Source organism: Semicossyphus pulcher, unplaced genomic scaffold (genome assembly GCF_022749685.1).
Source record: "Semicossyphus pulcher isolate SPU_LCO1_2020_fin unplaced genomic scaffold, fSemPul1.0.p SCAF_27, whole genome shotgun sequence".
NCBI lineage: Eukaryota > Metazoa > Chordata > Actinopteri > Labriformes > Labridae > Semicossyphus > Semicossyphus pulcher.
This window is the reverse complement of record NW_027211701.1, coordinates 495,001-514,941: the sequence shown is the minus strand read 5'-3', so window position 1 is coordinate 514,941 and position 19,941 is coordinate 495,001. Positions and strand designations below refer to the sequence as shown.

At 43.8% G+C, this 19,941-nt stretch overlaps 1 protein-coding gene across 1 annotated transcript; it reads left to right on the top strand.

Moving 5' to 3' along the window:
- Positions 1-740: 740 nt before the first annotated feature.
- Positions 741-10,891, top strand: LOC138604760 (uncharacterized). The gene is made up of 6 exons (XM_069676750.1): positions 741-792; positions 8,765-9,166; positions 9,721-9,846; positions 10,276-10,326; positions 10,536-10,601; positions 10,713-10,891. The coding sequence occupies exons 1-6, from the start codon at positions 741-743 to the stop codon at positions 10,781-10,783; spliced, it is 768 nt and encodes a 255-aa protein (XP_069532851.1). The 3' UTR covers positions 10,784-10,891.
- The last annotated feature ends 9,050 nt before the right edge of the window (positions 10,892-19,941 follow it).

Genomic DNA, 19,941 nt, shown 5'->3' with positions numbered 1-19,941 from the left:
CAGAAAGGAGCAAGCTAACTTTAGCTAACGATTCCTTCACTGCTGATGTCGAGCCGATCCCCGACGGTTTGACGACAGAAAGTGTTTGTGCTTTGTGTTGGACTCTGTCTGTGTGTGTGTGTGTGTGTGTGTGTGGGCAGGTCGATGATGTTAGCAGACTCCAAGCTAACGTTGGCTAGTGTTGCTTGCTGTAGCTAACATGAATGTCATCCTTTACAAAGAAACGAGTTAGAGGCCGACACGGACAGCAGGTCTCGCCTGAAGCTGTGCAGGCGTCAGCACGTTCGTCTCACTGACAGTCACATGGAGGCCGAGAGTCAAACAACGTAAATGTACAGAGTGTGTTAGGTGAGGAGTGTGTTGCAGTGTACTGTGCAGTGTTACAGTATCTCAGTCTCTATCAGACGTGTTGTTTTCCCTCCTGTTGATCTTCTGGTGTTGTTCTCGGGTGTCTCAGACGTTTCTCTCACAAACATGATAACAGTGACTCTTCCCTTCACCTCTTCCTCTTCCTCCTCTCACCATCACACATATTTTCCCCGCTCTGCAGCAGCTCTTTGAAGAGAGGAAATCTGCAGCGTGCAGCAGCAGGCGGAGACGAACTGATTCAGGAGTTTAACTCCTCTGCATCGCTTCCTCTCTCACAGTTCTGCTGCGTCTGATTCAAGCCTCCTCCTGTCTGTCTGTCCATCTGTCTGTCTCTCAGGCTGTCTGTCTTCTTCCACCTGTTGTTGGCTGTGATGGATCTCAGGACGGTCGTGACCTTCTCAGCTCTTCTGCTCATGGCTGCTGGTAAGTGAACTTTTATGTCAAACTGAGGCTGACACAGTGGAACCTGCAGGTGTGAACTGGTCCCACCTGAGGAGTCTGCAGAGAATACATGTGTAACATGTGTAACACTCTGAGACACAGAGACACCTGAGGACAGTCCAGGCCCGCGTCACAACTTATCAGCCTCCTTCTCTGCTGCCCGGTGTACGCGCTGAGCACTGAAGCTAGCCTGGAGCTTAAAGCTAGCCTGAGAGCTGTTAGCAAAAAGTGACTACATGTAAATATGTCAGAACGCTCTTCATGTTTGTCTCTGACAGCTTTTACTGGAGCCACAATAATAAGATTGTTCTTCTTTAAGCTGCTTTGGTTCCAGGCGTACCGCTGTGTTGCAGCTTATTCTGTGTGACTGATCAGCTGCAGTCTTAAAGGCAGTTTGTGTGATGATGTGTGTTGTTCTTTAGCCTACACAGCTACATGCTAATCACTGTAGTGTCCTCTGAAACATCCCTTCAGCTCTCCACTCACTGTTTAGTTTGTTCACACTTGATGTTTGTGTTGTAGGTAGGTGATTTAATTTGTACCCGCAGGTTGATCAGGTGTACAGTGAGTGAGTCGGCCTCCTTTTACACACACACACACACACACACACACACACACACACACACAGCACAAAACAGACTAAAACACGATACATGAAGTGACGACAGTGTTTGAGACTAACAGGGAAAAACGAGATGGAAATAAGAAGAATATAATCAGTAAAAACCAGGTAAATAAAAACCAGGTAAAAAGTGCCGTCAATATAAACAAGATAACAGACAAGATCAAATGTGCAGATATCCATACAAAGTCGATCATTGCTCCAAGATGTTTGTAGGTTTGGACACTCTGTTCGACCCGTCGTAGCTGCGAGTCTTCAGAAGTCGATTACCGTCTTTGGTTCTGAGATATTCGATTCTTCACACCAAGAAAGTCGGTGACGACCGGGCCGTGGCTGGTCTCACTGTCTCGCACAACAACAGAATCATCTGCATACTGTACCATGGTTCAGTCCTCTCTGATGCTGCCACACGTTAGTGCAGAGGATGAACCAGAGGCGAGAGCACACGTCCTCGTGGGGAGGGACAGCCCTGATCGCTCTCCCTCTTTGCTGCTTAAGAATCAGTGAATCTTCTGTGGCGTTCTCGGCTCCTCTGTTCGGCCTATAACTGCATGGGATCAGCGGCACGCTCGTTAAATCTCACACCTTACAGTTAGTCAAAAGTTTACATAGTTATGTCTGGTACGTGCTGCGTCTGAGAGGACTTATGAGACAGAAATACAGAGCTCAGACGACCACAGATGCTGTCGGGTCCACGACGCCTCAATCAATCTTTATTTGTAGCACTTTTCATACATTAACAACGCAGCACAAAGTGCTTCACAAGCCTAAATACAAACATGTAAACAAAGAGCTCAATAAAAACGAACTGATGAAACTGAGCAAACGCTGGAGGTACGATAAAACGTAGCAGAATAAAATGGAGAACATAAATATGATCATAAAACATTAAAAATAAATACAAACATAACGATTAAGAAAAATAAAACTAGAGTAATCAAACCGTAAAATAAGATGACACACTAAACGAATATATGAATTATTAAAACAGACTAAGATGCTAAAAAATAAATAAGTAAGTAAATAAAGTTAAAGTCTTCACGCTGCTCCGCAGGCGGGGGCCGTGATGAGAACAAGCCCACTGCCCAAACACCCGAGGGCTCTCACAGGCTCATAGGTTAAAAGCAGATGTGTTAAACAGGTGGGAGCCAAACCGATAAGAGCTTCACAAACCAATAAAAGAATCTTAAAATGGATTCTACGCTTTAAAATAGGGTTAGGGTTAGGGTTAGGGTCTGGTCTTTGCCAGCATTCGAGCAGCTGAGTTTTGGAGCAGCTGAAGTTGTGAAATATTCTGTTTAGGGACGCAGACAGCAGAGCATGACGGTGATCCACCCTGCAGGAAATGAAAGCCTGAACTCGTGTCTCTGCGTTGGCTTGAGAGAGAAATGGACGGACTCTAGAAATGTTCTTTAAATGATAAATAGCCTTTGTAGTGACGTCCCTGATGTGTGGCTCAGAGCTGACGTCTGGGTCAAATATCACACTTCACCTGCTGACACGGATTAAAGGTCAGTTTCTCTCTCTGAGCTCCACCACCAGCGACAAAGGCCTGAGTTTTGTCCTGGTCCAGCTGTAAAAAGTTCTCTGCCATCCATGACTTAAAATCTGAAACACAATGTCAAAGGGTATCAGCTGGCCCTGGGTCATCAGGAGACAATGTGGAGCTGTGTGTCACCAGCGTAGCTATGGAGACTGATGCCGTGCCTCCTGATGACATTTCCAAGAGGTAGCATATAAATGTTAAAAAGTGTAGGACCTAAAATAGAACCCTGGGGAACGCCACAATTCATTTCATGAAGTTTGGACGAGCATTCACCTGTAGTCACATGACATGTTCTGTCAGTGAGGTCACATTTGAACAGGTCACAAACAGTGCCAGAGATGCCAGGCAGGTTGCAGACTCTTGTTTGTTCGTCGGGAACAGAAGGCCTTTCCTTCGGTCGATATATAAGTGCTGATTGTCTGTCAGCTGATGGCTCACTTCCTGTATTTTTTAGCTAAAATCAAAAGTATCAAACCGAGTATCAAAGCGTTAAAGTGACAGTGCTGCTGTTGTTTGAAAACAGCCTTCATACGTAATACATACAGGAAACCTTATGAACCCACTCACATCCTTTAGTCCAGCGTACGTACAGAGACACAAACGCTCAGCGTGTACATCAGTTGGATGGGGAATGTCTTGCTGCTGGTCGTCGGCCATGTTGGCTGCTTCACCTTCATCCATGAGGCTCTGAGTTCTCCCTGTCGCTCACAGACCTCACGTTCACTAGACGCATCTCCAGGCTCCAGTGATCCGACCTGATGGAGACACCGAGGACGCAGCTGGGCTCTTGGGGCTGATCATTAATAAGATCATATTAATGATCATATTAATGATCATATTAATAACATGAAGGTGTATCAGGCATTGAAAGACTCACTGAGACTCTCCATCGTCTCATGACCTCGGTCTTTATGTCTCTGAACTTCATCAAACATTTAATAAGAACTCAGAGGACACACACACGCGCGCACGCACACACACACACACACACACACACACACACACGCGCACACACACACACGCACACACACGTGCGCACACAAACAAAGTGCATACAAAACCTCATCTAAACAAACAGCGATCTAACAGAGGAATGAGAGTGGCTGTTGGAGGTGAATCAGACGTGAGGACGATGACGAGCTCGATGAAAACAGTCCACATCTCTGATCGGACATGAAAAACTGTCATCACATCCATTCATTCATTTTACTCACATTAAAGCGTCTTTAAGGTTACTGAAGGTCATTTAGCAACAGCACGCTCAGTTAGCTTAGCCGTGAGTGTGTACACCGGCTAACGTGCTACACTCGTACCTCTGTGTAAACCACTGAATCAGCACACGAGTCTGTGCTGCTTTAATCATTTATTATTTACTTTGAATCACAATGATTAATGATGAATGTAATCAGAATAACTTGATTGATATGGCTCCTTTAAAAACAAGAGTTTACAAAGTGCTTTGACAACGAAGCAAAGCAGAAACAAGCAAAGCACCAAACCCAACAGGAGGCCGAGGGGACAAGCAGGAAGGAGGACGAACAGCCAATAGAAATAAAATAACTAAACAAGAGAAAAGAGAGGAAATGAAGCAACAAAAGAAAGAAAGAAAGAAAGAAAAACAAGTAAAGACAATAAAAACAAGAGAGAGACGAGAGCGACAGAAGGACAGAAAATGTGAAATCTTTGATTCCTGACCGTGAAATGAAACGAAACGTTGGTTTGTGACTCGATCAGAGAAATGCAGATTAGTGTGAGACACGTTTTATTACAACACACCGATACGACACCGCTGACGGGAATCTACCCACACACACACACACACACACACGCACACACACACTGAGTAACTTCAAAGGATCATATGTGTAAAACATTTCATCTTTATTTCTACATGCAGAGTTCATTTGTGTTAATGAAGAACGTCGTGTTTTTTACGAGCTGATCTTTGCTGCTTTCTGTGTGGAGCTGCAGCTCTTTGGAGCTCAGCCTGACGCCTCAGTGAACATCTGCTGCCGCTCTTCTAAAAGCTGTGTAACCGTGGAGGTAGCATCAGGTACCTCTGTGCACTGATCCTCACATCTTTCACTCTGAATGACACGCTGGTCTCCGGTCCAACAGCCTGAAGACCACCTGAGTCACTGAAGACAACAAGGTCATCGCTGCTTCGGCTCAGCGCGTGGAGGCAGCTCCACGCGCTGAGCCGAAGCAGCGCCCTGATCTTCTGATCACGCGCTCTGTTTGTCCTTCAGACAGAGAATATCTCTACATGACTCTAAAACATGTTCATAAAATATTATAATGCACACTGATGAACTCTCTGTTGACTAATGAAACTGATTTAATAAACTCACTATGTAATAAACCGTGTTTCTAACAGTCAAAGTGAACAGATGATTTCACTTTATTGATCTTTATACAAACAATAAACGATGAAGGATGATTGACATTCTTTGTGTTTCAACATTAAACTGCTTTAAAGTTTTTACTCATCAGAGTCAGACTTTACTCTCGTCTGAGGAGCTCGAAATGTATAATAGTAATAATACTTTATCATAATAATAACAATACTCTATAATAACAATAACAATACTTTATAAAAATAACAATACTTTATAATAACAATAATGTATAATAATAATACTTTATAATAACAATACTCTATAATAACAATAACAATACTTTATAAAAATAACAATACTTTATAATAACAATACTTTATAATAATAACAATACTTTATAATAATAATAATAATACTTTATAATAATAACAATACTTTATAATAATAATAATAATACTTTATAATAACAATACTCTATAACAATAACAATACTTTATAATAATAATAATAATACTTTATAATAATAATAATAATACTTTATAATAACAATACTCTATAACAATAACAATACTTTATAATAATAACAATACTTTATAATAATAATAATAATACTTTATAATAACAATACTCTATAACAATAACAATACTTTATAATAATAATAGAAGTGAGTCTGAGGTTTAAATGTTTGTCTCGTGTTTGGAGTTTGACATCAAAGCATTAAAAAGGTAAAAAAAATAAAGACGAATGAACATTTAATCTGCAGGAGCAGTGTGTACATGTGGTGTCTGCTGTGTGTGTGTGTGTGTGTGTGTGTGTGTGTGTGTGTGTGTGTGTGTGTGTGAGAGAATGTGGAGCCGCTGGAACACGTCAGAGCTGAAGTGAAACCAGTTTGTGGCGTTCACAGACTCAGGAGGTGCCTACTGACGACACATCAGAGACCTGAGAGTGAGCTGTGAGCTCAGTCACACTGTTTCCCCGTCCAGCACACACACCTATCAATAATGTTTATTGATCAGCATATTACAAATCAGCTGATTAGTGTGTTTGTAAGGTCCTTTGAGGGTTTCTTCTTCGACCATCAGGACGGTGTTCTTTAGGCTCCACAGTCCAGCTTAAAACACACCTGGAGTCTTACACACAGATACACACGCACACACACGCGCACACACACACACACACACACACACAGATACATAGTGCAGTGATGCTGAAGGCCTGTTGGAGCTCCGTCCTCAGAGTTATGCTCTCTGGGTCTTAACAGGAGGAAACCCTGCATTTGTTTGGGACTACTTTCAGCTGCGGAGGGATCCACTTTTGAACTCAGTAAATGTTTTCCATCGTTAGCACAGAGATGCTGTCCTCTCTGTCTGACAGTGGTGATGCTGATCAGCGAGGTGCACCTGGTCTCTCAGTCAGGTGTCAGCTGATGTGTGCTCCGTTCAGACTGAATGTCTCGGTTGTTTGTTCGTCTGTTCGTCAACGATCTGACTCGAATCTGAGACGCAATTCTGAGACTCGATTCTGAGACGCGATTCTGAGACGCGATTCTGAGACTCGATTCTGATGCGATTAGGGCGTGATTAGGACGCGATTAGGACGCAATTCTGAGACACGATTCTGAGACGCGATTCTGAAACGCGATTCTGAGACGCGATTCTGAGACTCGATTCTGAGACTCGATTCTGATGCGATTAGGGCGTGATTAGGACGCGATTAGGACGCAATTCTGAGACACGATTCTGTGACGCGATTCTGTGACGCGATTCTGTGACGCGATTCTGTGACTCGATTCTGACGTGATTCTGTGATGGGATTCTGTGGCTCGATTCTGACGCGCTTAAGACGCGATTCTGAGACGATTCTGAAGCGATTCTGTGACTCGATTCTGAAGCGATTCTGAAGCGATTCTGTGACTCGATTCTGTGACTGGATTCTGACGCGATTCTGACCTGATTCGGGCGCAATTCTGATGCGATTCTGTGACGCAATTCTGACGCGATTCTCTGTCTCGATTCTGACGCGATTCTCACGCGATTCTGTGACAGGATTCTGTGACTCGTCCTGTTACCACGTCATCCTAATCATTAGTTTAGCACAGGTATTCAGAGTGTTTACACCTGGGGTCCGTTTCAGAAAGCAGGTTTAGTGAAACCCCGAGTTTGTTAACCATTTTGCCATTTCAGAAAGAGAGGTAACTTTAACTCTGAGTTGGTTACTATGGTAACTGTGTCTGTGAACCTCACCTGGTCGGGAGCAGGTTTTCTTCAGGACACTCAGAGTTTCGCTCTGTCTCCTCCCTCTAGAATATAAAACCTTCATTCACGTCCTCGTTCATTCAGCCCATCTCACGCGTGTTTGAGTGGTTAGTCTCTGTGCTGCTCTGACCGCTTTGCAAAAGTCTTTTATAATTATGATAAAAAAAATCAAGAGACAAATCTGTGTCAAAGTCATCATGTGTAGATTTTCCACCACCACTGCCGAGAGCGCTCAGATAAGACAAGTGATCATTTATTTGGTCCTCTTCATTTCCGACCAATAAAAAAGCAGCCGTTAGTTATTGGAACAATGTTTAAACAAAAACAATATTCAGTTTAATCAAACGGGATTCAGGTGAGAGGACGTACTGTATGTGAAGTCAGCATCATGTTAGGGATAAAGCTGATGCACATTAAAACAGCCACTGAATGATATTTAATCTGTTTCATATTTAAAATCTGATGAAGTGAGGTTCAGCCATGAGCCTGTTCTGCCTGAGCCGCACCTTTCAATGATGTATTTTATTTTTAGCTGCTTCATGTTCGTTTCTCTCCCGCTGCATTGCTCCTAAATTAATATACATTTTAGCTTCCGGTCGTGATGAAGTATTAAATAAACAGACCAGTTCAAACTGACGCGTTCACTCGAGCCGCTTCTCTCTCTTTTGCAGCTGCAGCCGTGTTACTTTATGTTTCTAAAAACATGCTCGTATTCGCTGAACGTCCGCGTGAGGATTTCGAGCTCCACTGGTGTGACGTAGGAGGACCTCTTTTTGTGTACCGTTGCCATGGTGACTCGTGGTGTCGGGGCTCCATTAATGCTGGCTTTTTACAGTCAGCGTGCACGCACTTAGCTCCAGCTGAACCTACTCAGAGCTGACTGAACTAACTCTGATCAGCTGTTCTGAAACCCAAAAGCGACGTTCAGCTCAGAGTAAGTCAAACCACAGCCCGGGTTAGACTGAGGCCTTGTTGAACCTCCTTTCTGAAACTGACCCCTGATCAATGATCCAAAGAGCACCTCAGACTAACTCCAGCTCCTCTGTGTGTGTGTGTGTGTGTGTGTGTGTGTGTGTGTGTGTGTGTGATTGTGTGTGTGTGTGTGTGTGTGTGTGTGTGTGTGTGTGTGTGTGTGCGTGCGTGCGTGTGTGTGTGTGTGTGTGTGTTCACTGTCTGCTGTGTGTCTCCTAGAATCACAACGAACACCTGAGCAGACCCCCAATGCGACCTCCACCTCCCCCCTTCAGATCACCAGCAGCAGCTGTACCTGTGCCCCCACTGCCCGCACCTCCTCCTCCACCTCCTCCTCCTCCACCGTCAGCTCTGCTCCCTCTCTGGGCCTCCTCTTCGTCTCCTGGACGAGTGATTGTGAAGGAGAGGTGACCCTGGCCCTCCCCCCTTCCTCCCCCTCCCCCTCCCACGTCTGTGACAGCAGTCAGCCTCTGGTTCAGCCTCTCCTGAGGACAGCCTGTCAGAGCCGCAGAGGATGCACCGAGCCGCTGCGCCTGGAGACAGGCAGGATGCAGGAGGGGGGCTATGACATCACAGAGGGGCGGAGGCAGGGCTGTAAGAGTCTGAAGCTTCAGTGTGAAGGTTAGTCACTCACACACACACACACACACACACACACACTGTCTTGCTGTGCACTTTATTGGGCTAACAGACCATCCAACACGCCTGACACACGTTAGCACTGATTAGTGCGTGTGAGTCAGGACTGCTGTTGTCGTGTGCTGCAGACGAGGCCGCGGGCTGAAGTGATGAAGACACCGGGTACTTCGAGTCACTCCGTCTCTGTCGTTCGCTCGCCGCTCTCTCACCGGAGATGTTGGCGAGCGCGGTGAGCCCGCTGCGTTCCTTTAGTCTGATGAATGACCAGCTGCTGTCAGCCATCATCCAGGCTGACGTCACCGTGGCTACGTCCGTTACTTACAGTCTGAGAGGATCTGTAGTTCTTCCAGCAGCACTGTGGTCATGTGATGTAGTTGTAGTCCCAGAAGAACTACAAACTGTTTCAGCTCCTTGTCTCCACCTGCACTTGTTTCATGATGATTCCAAAACATGTTTCTGCTGATTAGTGTACAAGACATCTAACGTGTGTGTGTGTGTGTGTGTGTGTGTGTGTGTGTGTGTGGGTGTGTGTGTAGCTGAGGCAGATGTACAGGGTCAGCTGCAGTCCTTCAAGGTGGCGACGGCTCTGCTTTGCTGTGTGCTGCTGCTCCTGATCCTGATCTTCTTCACCAGACCCACTGTGAGAGCCCTGCAGAGCAGACGTGAGACACACACACACACACACGCACACACACACACACACACACACACGCACACACACACACACACACACACACGTTCAATCTGTACTTACTGAGCTGGATCAGATCATTTCAGATTAAGACTCAGATTAAAGATGATGTTTATCAGAAGAACAGATGAAGATCTGCACAGCTGGGCGGAGGTCAGAGCCCCCCCCACTCCTCCCTATCACCTCCACCTCACCCAGTCTGGTAACCAGCGAACGACTGGTGCATGACACAACAAACACTGAGGGTTAAACATCATTCATCATGATCGTCTGAGTCGTGATGAAGATCTTTGAACACTCGATGAGTCACGCAGTCTCACAGAAACAGCGCCCCCTACAGGTCATAGTGAACCTGCAGGTTAGCTTAAAGCTAAGAGAGGTCTTTGTTTCATGTTTTCAGTGTCAGACCGGAGGCAGAACCGCTGGATCGGACCCACACAGAGTCACAGCGGTGAGTCACACACACACACACACACACACACACACACACGATGTGTATAAACATGGACGACGCGTCTCCACCTCCTCAGCGGGCGCTGCCATCATCTGTATCCAGAACGATAGGGGCGATAGAGATGTTGGAGCCGTCATGTCGGCCATCTTGTTAACAGTCAGTGTTTAACATGAGACACAATCAGATCGTATGTTTGTGTGTTTCAGTTTCGTACCATCGAGGGAAAAATGTCGCTCAAAGTGACGACAGAGAGAAGAGGCTGTCGTATCCCGGTAACACCACACACTCACAAAGATGTACAACTACACATAAATACACACGTATGTATTTACATGAAGAGTCAGCAGTCGTCCTGTAGGCTGAGCTGTGCTGTGTTTCATCAGCTCTGGAGCGTCTGGCAGTCAGTGACAGCAGAGAGCCTTCATCCAACAGGAACAGTGACTACAACTTCTGACACGCCTCCTCCATCACCATCACCATCCTCCTGCTCCTCCTGCTCCTCCTGCTCCTCTGTATGAACATGTGTTTTCAGGTGTGCTGAATGAAAAATGACTTTCTTTAATAAATCTGATAAAACTTATAAATGTATAAAGTTGTGATTTTAATGAAACCTCTCAGTAATGTGGGAAACATGTTTATTAGCCACTAGTGAACATTGTGCTCACATGTTCTGCTGTTAGCAGTTAGCATCTGAGCTACTCTTCAGCTAAACAAGAGCTGTTGAGAGCAGTGACTGCGTGCTGCCGCTCGAGAGGCCTGATCCCAGCCTGAAGCTCCGCCCAGACGACTGTGGCACACATTACAGCATGTAGCATGTTGTAGCATGCTGTAACATGTTGTAGCATGTAGCATGTTGTAGCATGCTGTGACATGTTGTAGCATGTAGCATGTTGTAGCATGCTGTAACATGTTGTAGCATGTAGCATGTTGTAGCATGCTGTGACATGTTGTAGCATGTAGCATGTTGTAGCATGCTGTGACATGTTGTAGCATGCTGTAGCTACGTCTGAACTTTGTGAGAGCTGATCCAGGAACAGCTGACGATTGTGATGAACAAAGAATGTGAGTGTGACCTGATGCCTGTGAGGTGGCTGGACGGAAAAGTGTTGTAGATGTTTGAGAGAGGAGGAGGAGGACGAGGAGGAGAGGAGAGAGTGAGAGACGAAGGTGGTTACTTTGTGCACATGTGTGGTTTCCTCTGCCGTTGACACCAACTTCCTGTTTGTGATATTTCTGTCGTCAGTCACATCTTTCCTGCTCTCCTCCTCCAGCCTGCTTGACTCCTCCTCTTCCTCTTCACCTCCTCGTGTCTCTTCAGTCTCTCCTCTTTCTCTCCTCCTCTGAGCTGAACGTGACACAGCTTACAGTGTTACCATGTGACAGTTTCATGTAGCAGACGCTTTTGTCCACATCGACGTACATCTGAGAGTTAATACAACACAAGCAACGATCGAGACAGGAGAGGGCGGAGTCAGTAAGAGCCAGCACACAGCTTCAGGTGCGACAGGACACTGGTGCTGACAGGAAGTGTGTAGGATGTTCTTTGTTTACTTATAATAATCATCATCAGGGATACGAGCAGTGCAGTGATGTGCTGTTTCGGGTTGATTGTAGAGCAGTCGCGCTGCTGCGTTCTGCATCCTCTGCAGAGGTTTGAATGTGCGTGCAAGAAGGCCTGCCAGGAGGGAGCTGCAGTAATCAGTGCGTGATATCAGGAGAGCCTGTACCAGCAGGTGTGTTGCATGCTCTGACAGGTAGGGTCTGATCCTCCTGATGTTGAACAGGGCAAATTGACATGACAGAACAATCGAGGCCACGTGAAACCTTAAAGGTTAGCTGGTCGTCATGACGCCCAGGCTCCGGGCCGACTCAGTGGGTCTGAGGTCAGCTTGTCCGAGCCGGATGTTGGTCTGTGGTTGCACAGAGGGACCGGCTGGGATGACAAGGAGCTCTTGGATACTGCTCTGATAAGTTGGTCCTGTAATTTGTCCTCTCACGTCGTGTTTGAAGAACAGTTCAGCTGCAGTGAGAGACGATTGAACACTGTTACATCATCAATGTGTCAATCATCTATTGATCCTTCTGACTGATTACAATGTGTGGATCTATATACGAGTTTCGTGTGTGTCACATTTGAAACATCAGGTGTTTGTCTGTACATGACGTGTGTTTAAGAGTTAACTCTTTAAATTCTCCCTTCAGCATCTTCAAACCGACAAACAAACATTTGTTTCATTTTGTACAATAAAGTATTTCATGTTAAAATCAGAGACAGTAACTGAATCGGTTTAAATGATCCAAAGCTTTATGCAGCGCATGAGGTGCTGGTGATGCATCAGTTTAAACACCCGCGGTATCTGAGCTCACACGCAGCACGCTCTATAAATAAACATTCAGTCATTATTTGAAGGATGTTTTTGTGCCTCGTGTGGTCTCAGACGACCTCCATGTTTGATGTTAAAGCTCCTCTGGCGCTGATATTCTGCCCCCTGGTGGATGATCAGCGCACTGCACGTGTCGAAATGATCACACTGATGATGTGTGTCTCAAAGACTAGATACTCTGTGGCTTTGTTCTTGTTGTGAACGACATGAAAGCAGATCCGTCCACAGTATCAGCACTGACACCGATTGGTCCGACTCATGATAGCAGAAACAGGAAGAGAGCTGAGACGTCATTAAACATTGTGAACACAGTGTCAGCAGAGTCTGTACCTGTGAGACAAACTTCAGCTGTCGGCCCGACAAACATTTACAGACGACTACTTCCCGAGAGTTTCATCTTCATCACCATCTTTCCACAGTGTTTAGTCAGCTAGTGAGCTAACGTTAGCACGCGCTCGGCTCTCAGAGCTGCGGAGACGCTGACTCAACATGAAGCTGCTGTATTCATGCTAATGTTTGTTTCAAAGAGGAGGAGACTCTGAGGGTCACTGTGCTCTGGGAAGAACTTCAGCAATAGGAACACTGACGGAACCAGAAACAAGCTGAGCTCCAGGTCACAAGTTGAGTCCGAGTCGCCACTGACAACTCGTCGAGTCAGAGTCGGAGTAGAGGCAGCAGCGCGTTCATGTCATGGAGACCAAACCTGAACCAGTGACCTAAAAATGCTTTTTCCCAACTGAGGATTTTTGTCCCAAAATAACTGGTCAGACACACACACACACACACACACGCACGCACGCACGCACGTGCACACACACACACACACAGGGAATTTGTGTTATCTGTATTTTATCCTCAGTGTATCTGTGTTGAGCCCACAGTCTGTGTGTGTGTGTGTGTGTGTGTGTGTGTGTGTGTGTGTGTGTGTGTGTGTGTGTGTGTGTGTGTGTGTGTGTGAGTGGGTGTATTGTGCCTCATCCTCCTCTGCTCAGGTCACAGTATGAGATGATAATCTGGCCTCGTTGCAAATGTCCCGCGCAGAGAAACAATGACAGCTGACTGCAGATTACAGACCAGGATTATGTGTGTGTGGGTGGGTGGGGGGGGGGGGGGGGGGGGGTGTAGTGAAATACAGTGATGGATGAAGATGATGTAGACGTATCTGAGGAGAGATGAAGGACAGACAGACAGAAGAAGAAAAGCAGGATGTGGTACTCACCTTGTGTCCGCTCACACCTGAAGCTGTGTGTCGGCTCTCACTGACTTCGTTGCCTCCGGTCTCGATCGTTGCTTGTGTTGTACTAACTCTCAGATGTCGCGTCTGCTACATGAAACTGTCACAATGTAACATAATAAAAGCTTTTCAGTGAGTCAATCATTTATCAATCATCACCAATCATAACCAAAGTTGTCTCAAGCGTTTCCCAAACAGAGCAGGTCGAGGGCGTCTCTTTGTTACATTACGTCTCACACAGCTGCAGGACAACATGTCTGACAGGAGAATATAATATCTCATCTCATATCATCAAAGTGTGACAGCTGATCTGCAGACAGCAAAGTACACACACCGCACCAAAGAGGTTTGTGGGGTTATCAGTGAGACAGCAGGAGGTCACATGACACGATTACCTGGATCTGTTATCATTCAACACTGACACAAAAAACAGGTTTTCATTTAAGAACTGAAGAGAAGGAGGTAACAGACGAGTGCAGACAAACAGACAGAGAGGGAGACTGGAGCGTGGAGAGGCGTCTAGTGAACGTGACATCTGTGAGCCACAGGGAGAACTCAGAGCCTCATGGATGAAGGTGAAGCAGCCAACATGGCCGCCGAGCAGCAGTGAGACATTCCCCATCCAACTGATTTACACGCTGGAGCAAAGTTCATGTTCATTATTTGCACTCTATTGTTCTTTGATTTGAAGTTCACATGATGAGGTTAGCTTCAGTTAGCTTAGCATATAAACAGCCGCCAGAAACGTCCTTCAGAGGGACCCGTCTGACTTTATACTATGAGGACGTTTCACAGCCTGGACGCTGCAGGACACGACTTACAGCAGGACGGATACTTCACACAGGTATCTGTGCGGATACTTCACACAAGTATCTGTGCGGATACTTTACACTGGTGTTGCTTCTATGATTATTCTGCAGATTACTGTAAAACAGTGACCGTCTCTGAAGTGTCTGTATGAACATTCAGATTACACCATCATCACAGTGTGAGTACAAACAGCGTGAGAAAATATGAGTAACAACATCACAGTGAGACGTAAGTATGAACATGAGATTGTTTTAAATATGATTGTGATTTATTTGTGATGAGAGACACTCTGAGCTCTGATGAAGCAGTGATTAAAACACATCATTAAAACACACAAACCAACCACAGAGTCAGACACCACACATGAAGATCACTGGATTATTCACTGCAGATTAATAACAGTGAGAGGCCAAACACACACACACACACAGAGTACAGAGCTGTGTGTGCTGCAGTAATATACTGTGTGTATGTAAAGGTTTCTGTAAAGACTTGCTTCAGTTGATTATGGACTGCTTCACTGCTTCACTGCTTCACTATACACAGAGCGATGTAGGAGACTTTCATAAAACGTATCCACAGAGTCTCCTCCTCCCCTAAACGAACTGACCCAGTGATTAAAACCAGTAAGAACACTGAACAAATCAGTCTCACGTTTAAAGACATTTTATCTCTGATTTTCTTTGGCGGGGCTTTGGGGGCTGCTAGCTAAGTTGATGCTAACTTTAGCTCACTGTCTTGACATAAGTCCTTCATTAGGTTACATGAAATACCTAAAAATTACATTGATTGAACTGACAAAAATCAGGTACAGCCATCGTGCTTTCCCCAAATATGAATTAATTAATTAATTAATCGAATTATCAGTGGTTACCTGATCTCACCTTGATCCACTGACAGGCTGAGGTCAGTGACTTTCAACTGGATACGTTTCTGGGATATTGTTGTTAAACACTGAGGCTACCTCAAACTACAACATGTTCATTTTAATGATGACCTACAACAACAAGACAAAGGATTGTCGATATATAACATTTTAGGTTTTACAAATAAAATACAGTTTAATATAACTTTGGTTTCATCTTCATGGCTCCGGTCAAAGCAGAAGACCAGACAGCGAATAAAACTTCAAGGTTAGTCAAACATATTAAAAAGAAAAAGGAAGCGGAGCAGTGAACACAGCTTCAGTGCTGTGGATCTGTTCACAGTTTTCTGTACAGTGAGGCATTACTATCAACACACAGTGTGACCTCCAAATAACGTGGTTTAGATCATCTGGATAATCTGTTGGCTCGTTTACAACCTGTCTGATCATCTGACTGCTAAACACAGTGTCCAAATGAATTACAGCCATATCAGCTAATCTGTTGATGAGTGCAGGACACTGGACTTAAGATAAGATAGAACTTAATGAATCCTGAAGGAAATTAGAGGGCCCGATAGCTTAGCGAGGAGTGAAAATATAAAGTGTATGGATTAATGCAAAAGAGACAGAGCCTAATAAAAAAACAATATTACAATAATTATTCACACAAGTAGGAAGGAAGTCATGGTGGCAGTTAAATTGACAGCAGTATTGACAGTTATTATGTAGTAAAAACTATAATAAATATAAATATTGAAGTATGCAGTGTGAATACTGGAAGTATGCAGTGCGAACATTGGAGTATGCAGTGTGAATATTGGAAGTATGCAGTGTGAACATTGGAGTATGCAGTGCGAATATTGGAGTATGCAGTGTGAATATTGGAGTATGCAGTGTGAATATTGAACTATGTAGTGTGAATATTGAACTATGTAGTGCGAACATTGGAGTATGCAGTGCGAATATTGGAGTATGCAGTGTGAATATTGGAGTATGCAGTGTGAATATTGAACTATGTAGTGTGAATATTGGAGTATGCAGTGCGAATATTGGAGTATGCAGTGTGAATATTGGAGTATGCAGTGTGAATATTGAACTATGTAGTGTGAATATTGGAGTATGCAGTGCGAATATTGGAGTATGCAGTGTGAATATTGGAGTATGGAGTGTGAATATTGGAGTATGCAGTGCGAATATTGGAGTATGCAGTGCGAATATTGGAGTATGCAGTGTGAATATTGGAGTATGCAGTGTGAATACTGAACTATGTAGTGCGAACATTGGAGTATGCAGTGTGAATATTGGAGTATGGAGTGCGAACATTGAAGTATGCAGTGTGAACATTGGAGTATGGAGTGTGAATATTGGAGTATGCAGTGTGAATATTGGAGTATGCAGTGTGAATATTGGAGTATGGAGTGCGAACATTGAAGTATGCAGTGTGAATATTGGAGTATGGAGTGCGAACATTGAAGTATGCAGTGTGAATATTGGAGTATGGAGTGTGAATATTGGAGTATGCAGTGTGAATATTGGAGTATGCAGTGTGAATATTGGAGTATGGAGTGCGAACATTGAAGTATGCAGTGTGAATATTGGAGTATGGAGTGCGAACATTGAAGTATGCAGTGCGAACATTGAAGTATACTGTGTGAATACTGGAGTATGCAGTGTGAATATTAGAAGTATGCAGTGCAGTGTGAATACTAGAAGTATGCAGTGCAGTGTGAATATTGGAGTATGCAGTGTGAATATTAAAGTATGCAGCGCAGTATGAATATTAGAAGTATGCAGTGCAGTGTGGATATTGGAGTATGCAGTGCAGTGTAAATATTGGAGTATGCAGTGTGAATATTAAAGTATGCAGTGCAGTGTAAATATTGGAGTATGCAGTATGAATATTAGAAGTATGCGGTGAAGTGTGAATATTGGAGTATGCAGTGCAGTGTAAATATTGGAGTATGCAGTGTGAATATTGGAAGTATGCAGTGTAGTGCGAACATTGGAAGTATGCAGTGCAGTGTGAATATTGGAAGTATGCAGTGAAGTATGAATATTAAAGTATGCAGTTCAGTGTAAATATTTGAGTATGCAGTGCAGTGTAAATATTAAAGTGTGCAGTTCAGTGTAAATATTTGAGTATGCAGTGCAGTGTAAATATTGGAGTATGCAGTGTGAATATTGAACTATGCAGTGCGAACATTGGAGTATGCAGTGTGAATATTGGAGTATGGAGTGCAGTGTGAATATTGGAAGTATGCAGTGCAGTGTGAACATTGGAGTATGCAGTGTGAATATTGGAGTATGGAGTGCAGTGTGAATATTGGAAGTATGCAGTGCAGTGTGAACATTGGAGTATGCAGTGTGAACATTGGAGTATGCAGTGTGAATATTGGAGTATGGAGTGCAGTGTGAATATTGGAAGTATGCAGTGCAGTGCGAACATTGGAGTATGCAGTGTAAATATTGGAAGTATGCAGTGCAGTGTGAATATTGGAGTATGCAATGCAGTGTGAATATTGGAAGTATGCAGTGTGAATATTGGAAGTATGCAGTGTAGTATGAATATTAAAGTATGCAGTTCAGTGTAAATATTTGAGTATGCAGTTCAGTGTAAATATTAAAGTATGCAGTTCAGTGTAAATATTTGAGTATGCAGTGCAGTTTAAATATTAAAGGATGCAGTTCAGTGTAAATATTTGAGTATGCAGTGCAGTGTAAATATTTGAGTATGCAGTGCAGTGTAAATATTAAAGTATGCAGTTCAGTGTAAATATTAAAGTATGCAGTTCAGTGTAAATATTTGAGTATGCAGTGCAGTTTAAATATTAAAGGATGCAGTGCAGTGTAAATATTGGAGTATGCAGTGTGAATATTGAACTATGCAGTGCGAACATTGGAGTATGCAGTGTGAATATTGGAGTATGGAGTGCAGTGTGAATATTGGAAGTATGCAGTGCAGTGTGAACATTGGAGTATGCAGTGTGAATATTGGAGTATGGAGTGCAGTGTGAATATTGGAAGTATGCAGTGCAGTGTGAACATTGGAGTATGCAGTGTGAACATTGGAGTATGCAGTGTGAATATTGGAGTATGGAGTGCAGTGTGAATATTGGAAGTATGCAGTGCAGTGCGAACATTGGAGTATGCAGTGTAAATATTGGAAGTATGCAGTGCAGTGTGAATATTGGAGTATGCAATGCAGTGTGAATATTGGAAGTATGCAGTGTGAATATTGGAAGTATGCAGTGTAGTATGAATATTAAAGTATGCAGTTCAGTGTAAATATTTGAGTATGCAGTTCAGTGTAAATATTAAAGTATGCAGTTCAGTGTAAATATTTGAGTATGCAGTGCAGTTTAAATATTAAAGGATGCAGTTCAGTGTAAATATTTGAGTATGCAGTGCAGTGTAAATATTTGAGTATGCAGTGCAGTGTAAATATTAAAGTATGCAGTTCAGTGTAAATATTAAAGTATGCAGTTCAGTGTAAATATTTGAGTATGCAGTGCAGTTTAAATATTAAAGGATGCAGTGCAGTGTAAATATTTGAGTATGCAGTGCAGTGTAAATATTAAAGTATGCAGTGCAGTGTGCTGCTGGTATGTTCAGGGAAATGTTGATGTTTTTCATTTTTCCTCTCTCCTGCATTAAGCTCCTCTCTCAGTGTCAGATCCATTGTCCTCTAAGCCCCTTCTGCTGCTCTATTACCACTCTCAACCACGCTCACATACACACACACACACACACACACACACACACACACACACAGCTGTCACAGAGACAGCGGATGGGAAAGAGACAGAAATATATACTGTAAATATATATGGGGGGATTGGAGGGTATAAGGAGAATTGAGGCCATTGGAGAGAAGAAAAGGATAAAACTATTTACGTGAATGTTAAGTCTCCTGCTTGATATGTCTTGTTTAACAATGTGTGTACGGCCAAACAGAGGAGTGGTGTGTATCTGCTGACAGCTACTCAGCTGTAACAATGTCTGACCATGATGAGACGTCGCAGCTGTTGGACCGGACAGAGAAGATATTTGTATTTGTCCGCAGACAGTCTGTGCACATATGAAAGTGTGACAGGTGTGTCGGAGGAAAGAACACTTTACAATGTTTGACCTTCATCATGTGTAACAAGGTCAAACACACTGTAATCATGAATAAATATTACAGCAATAAATGTGTGTGTGATCTTTTTATTGACAGAAAGCCATTTGAAAAGATGTTTTGTCTGTGAGGAGATAGAATCATGTGTGGTGCATCATGGGTAATGTGAGTGTGTCTTTGGGAGTTGGGTGGATAGGGTGTC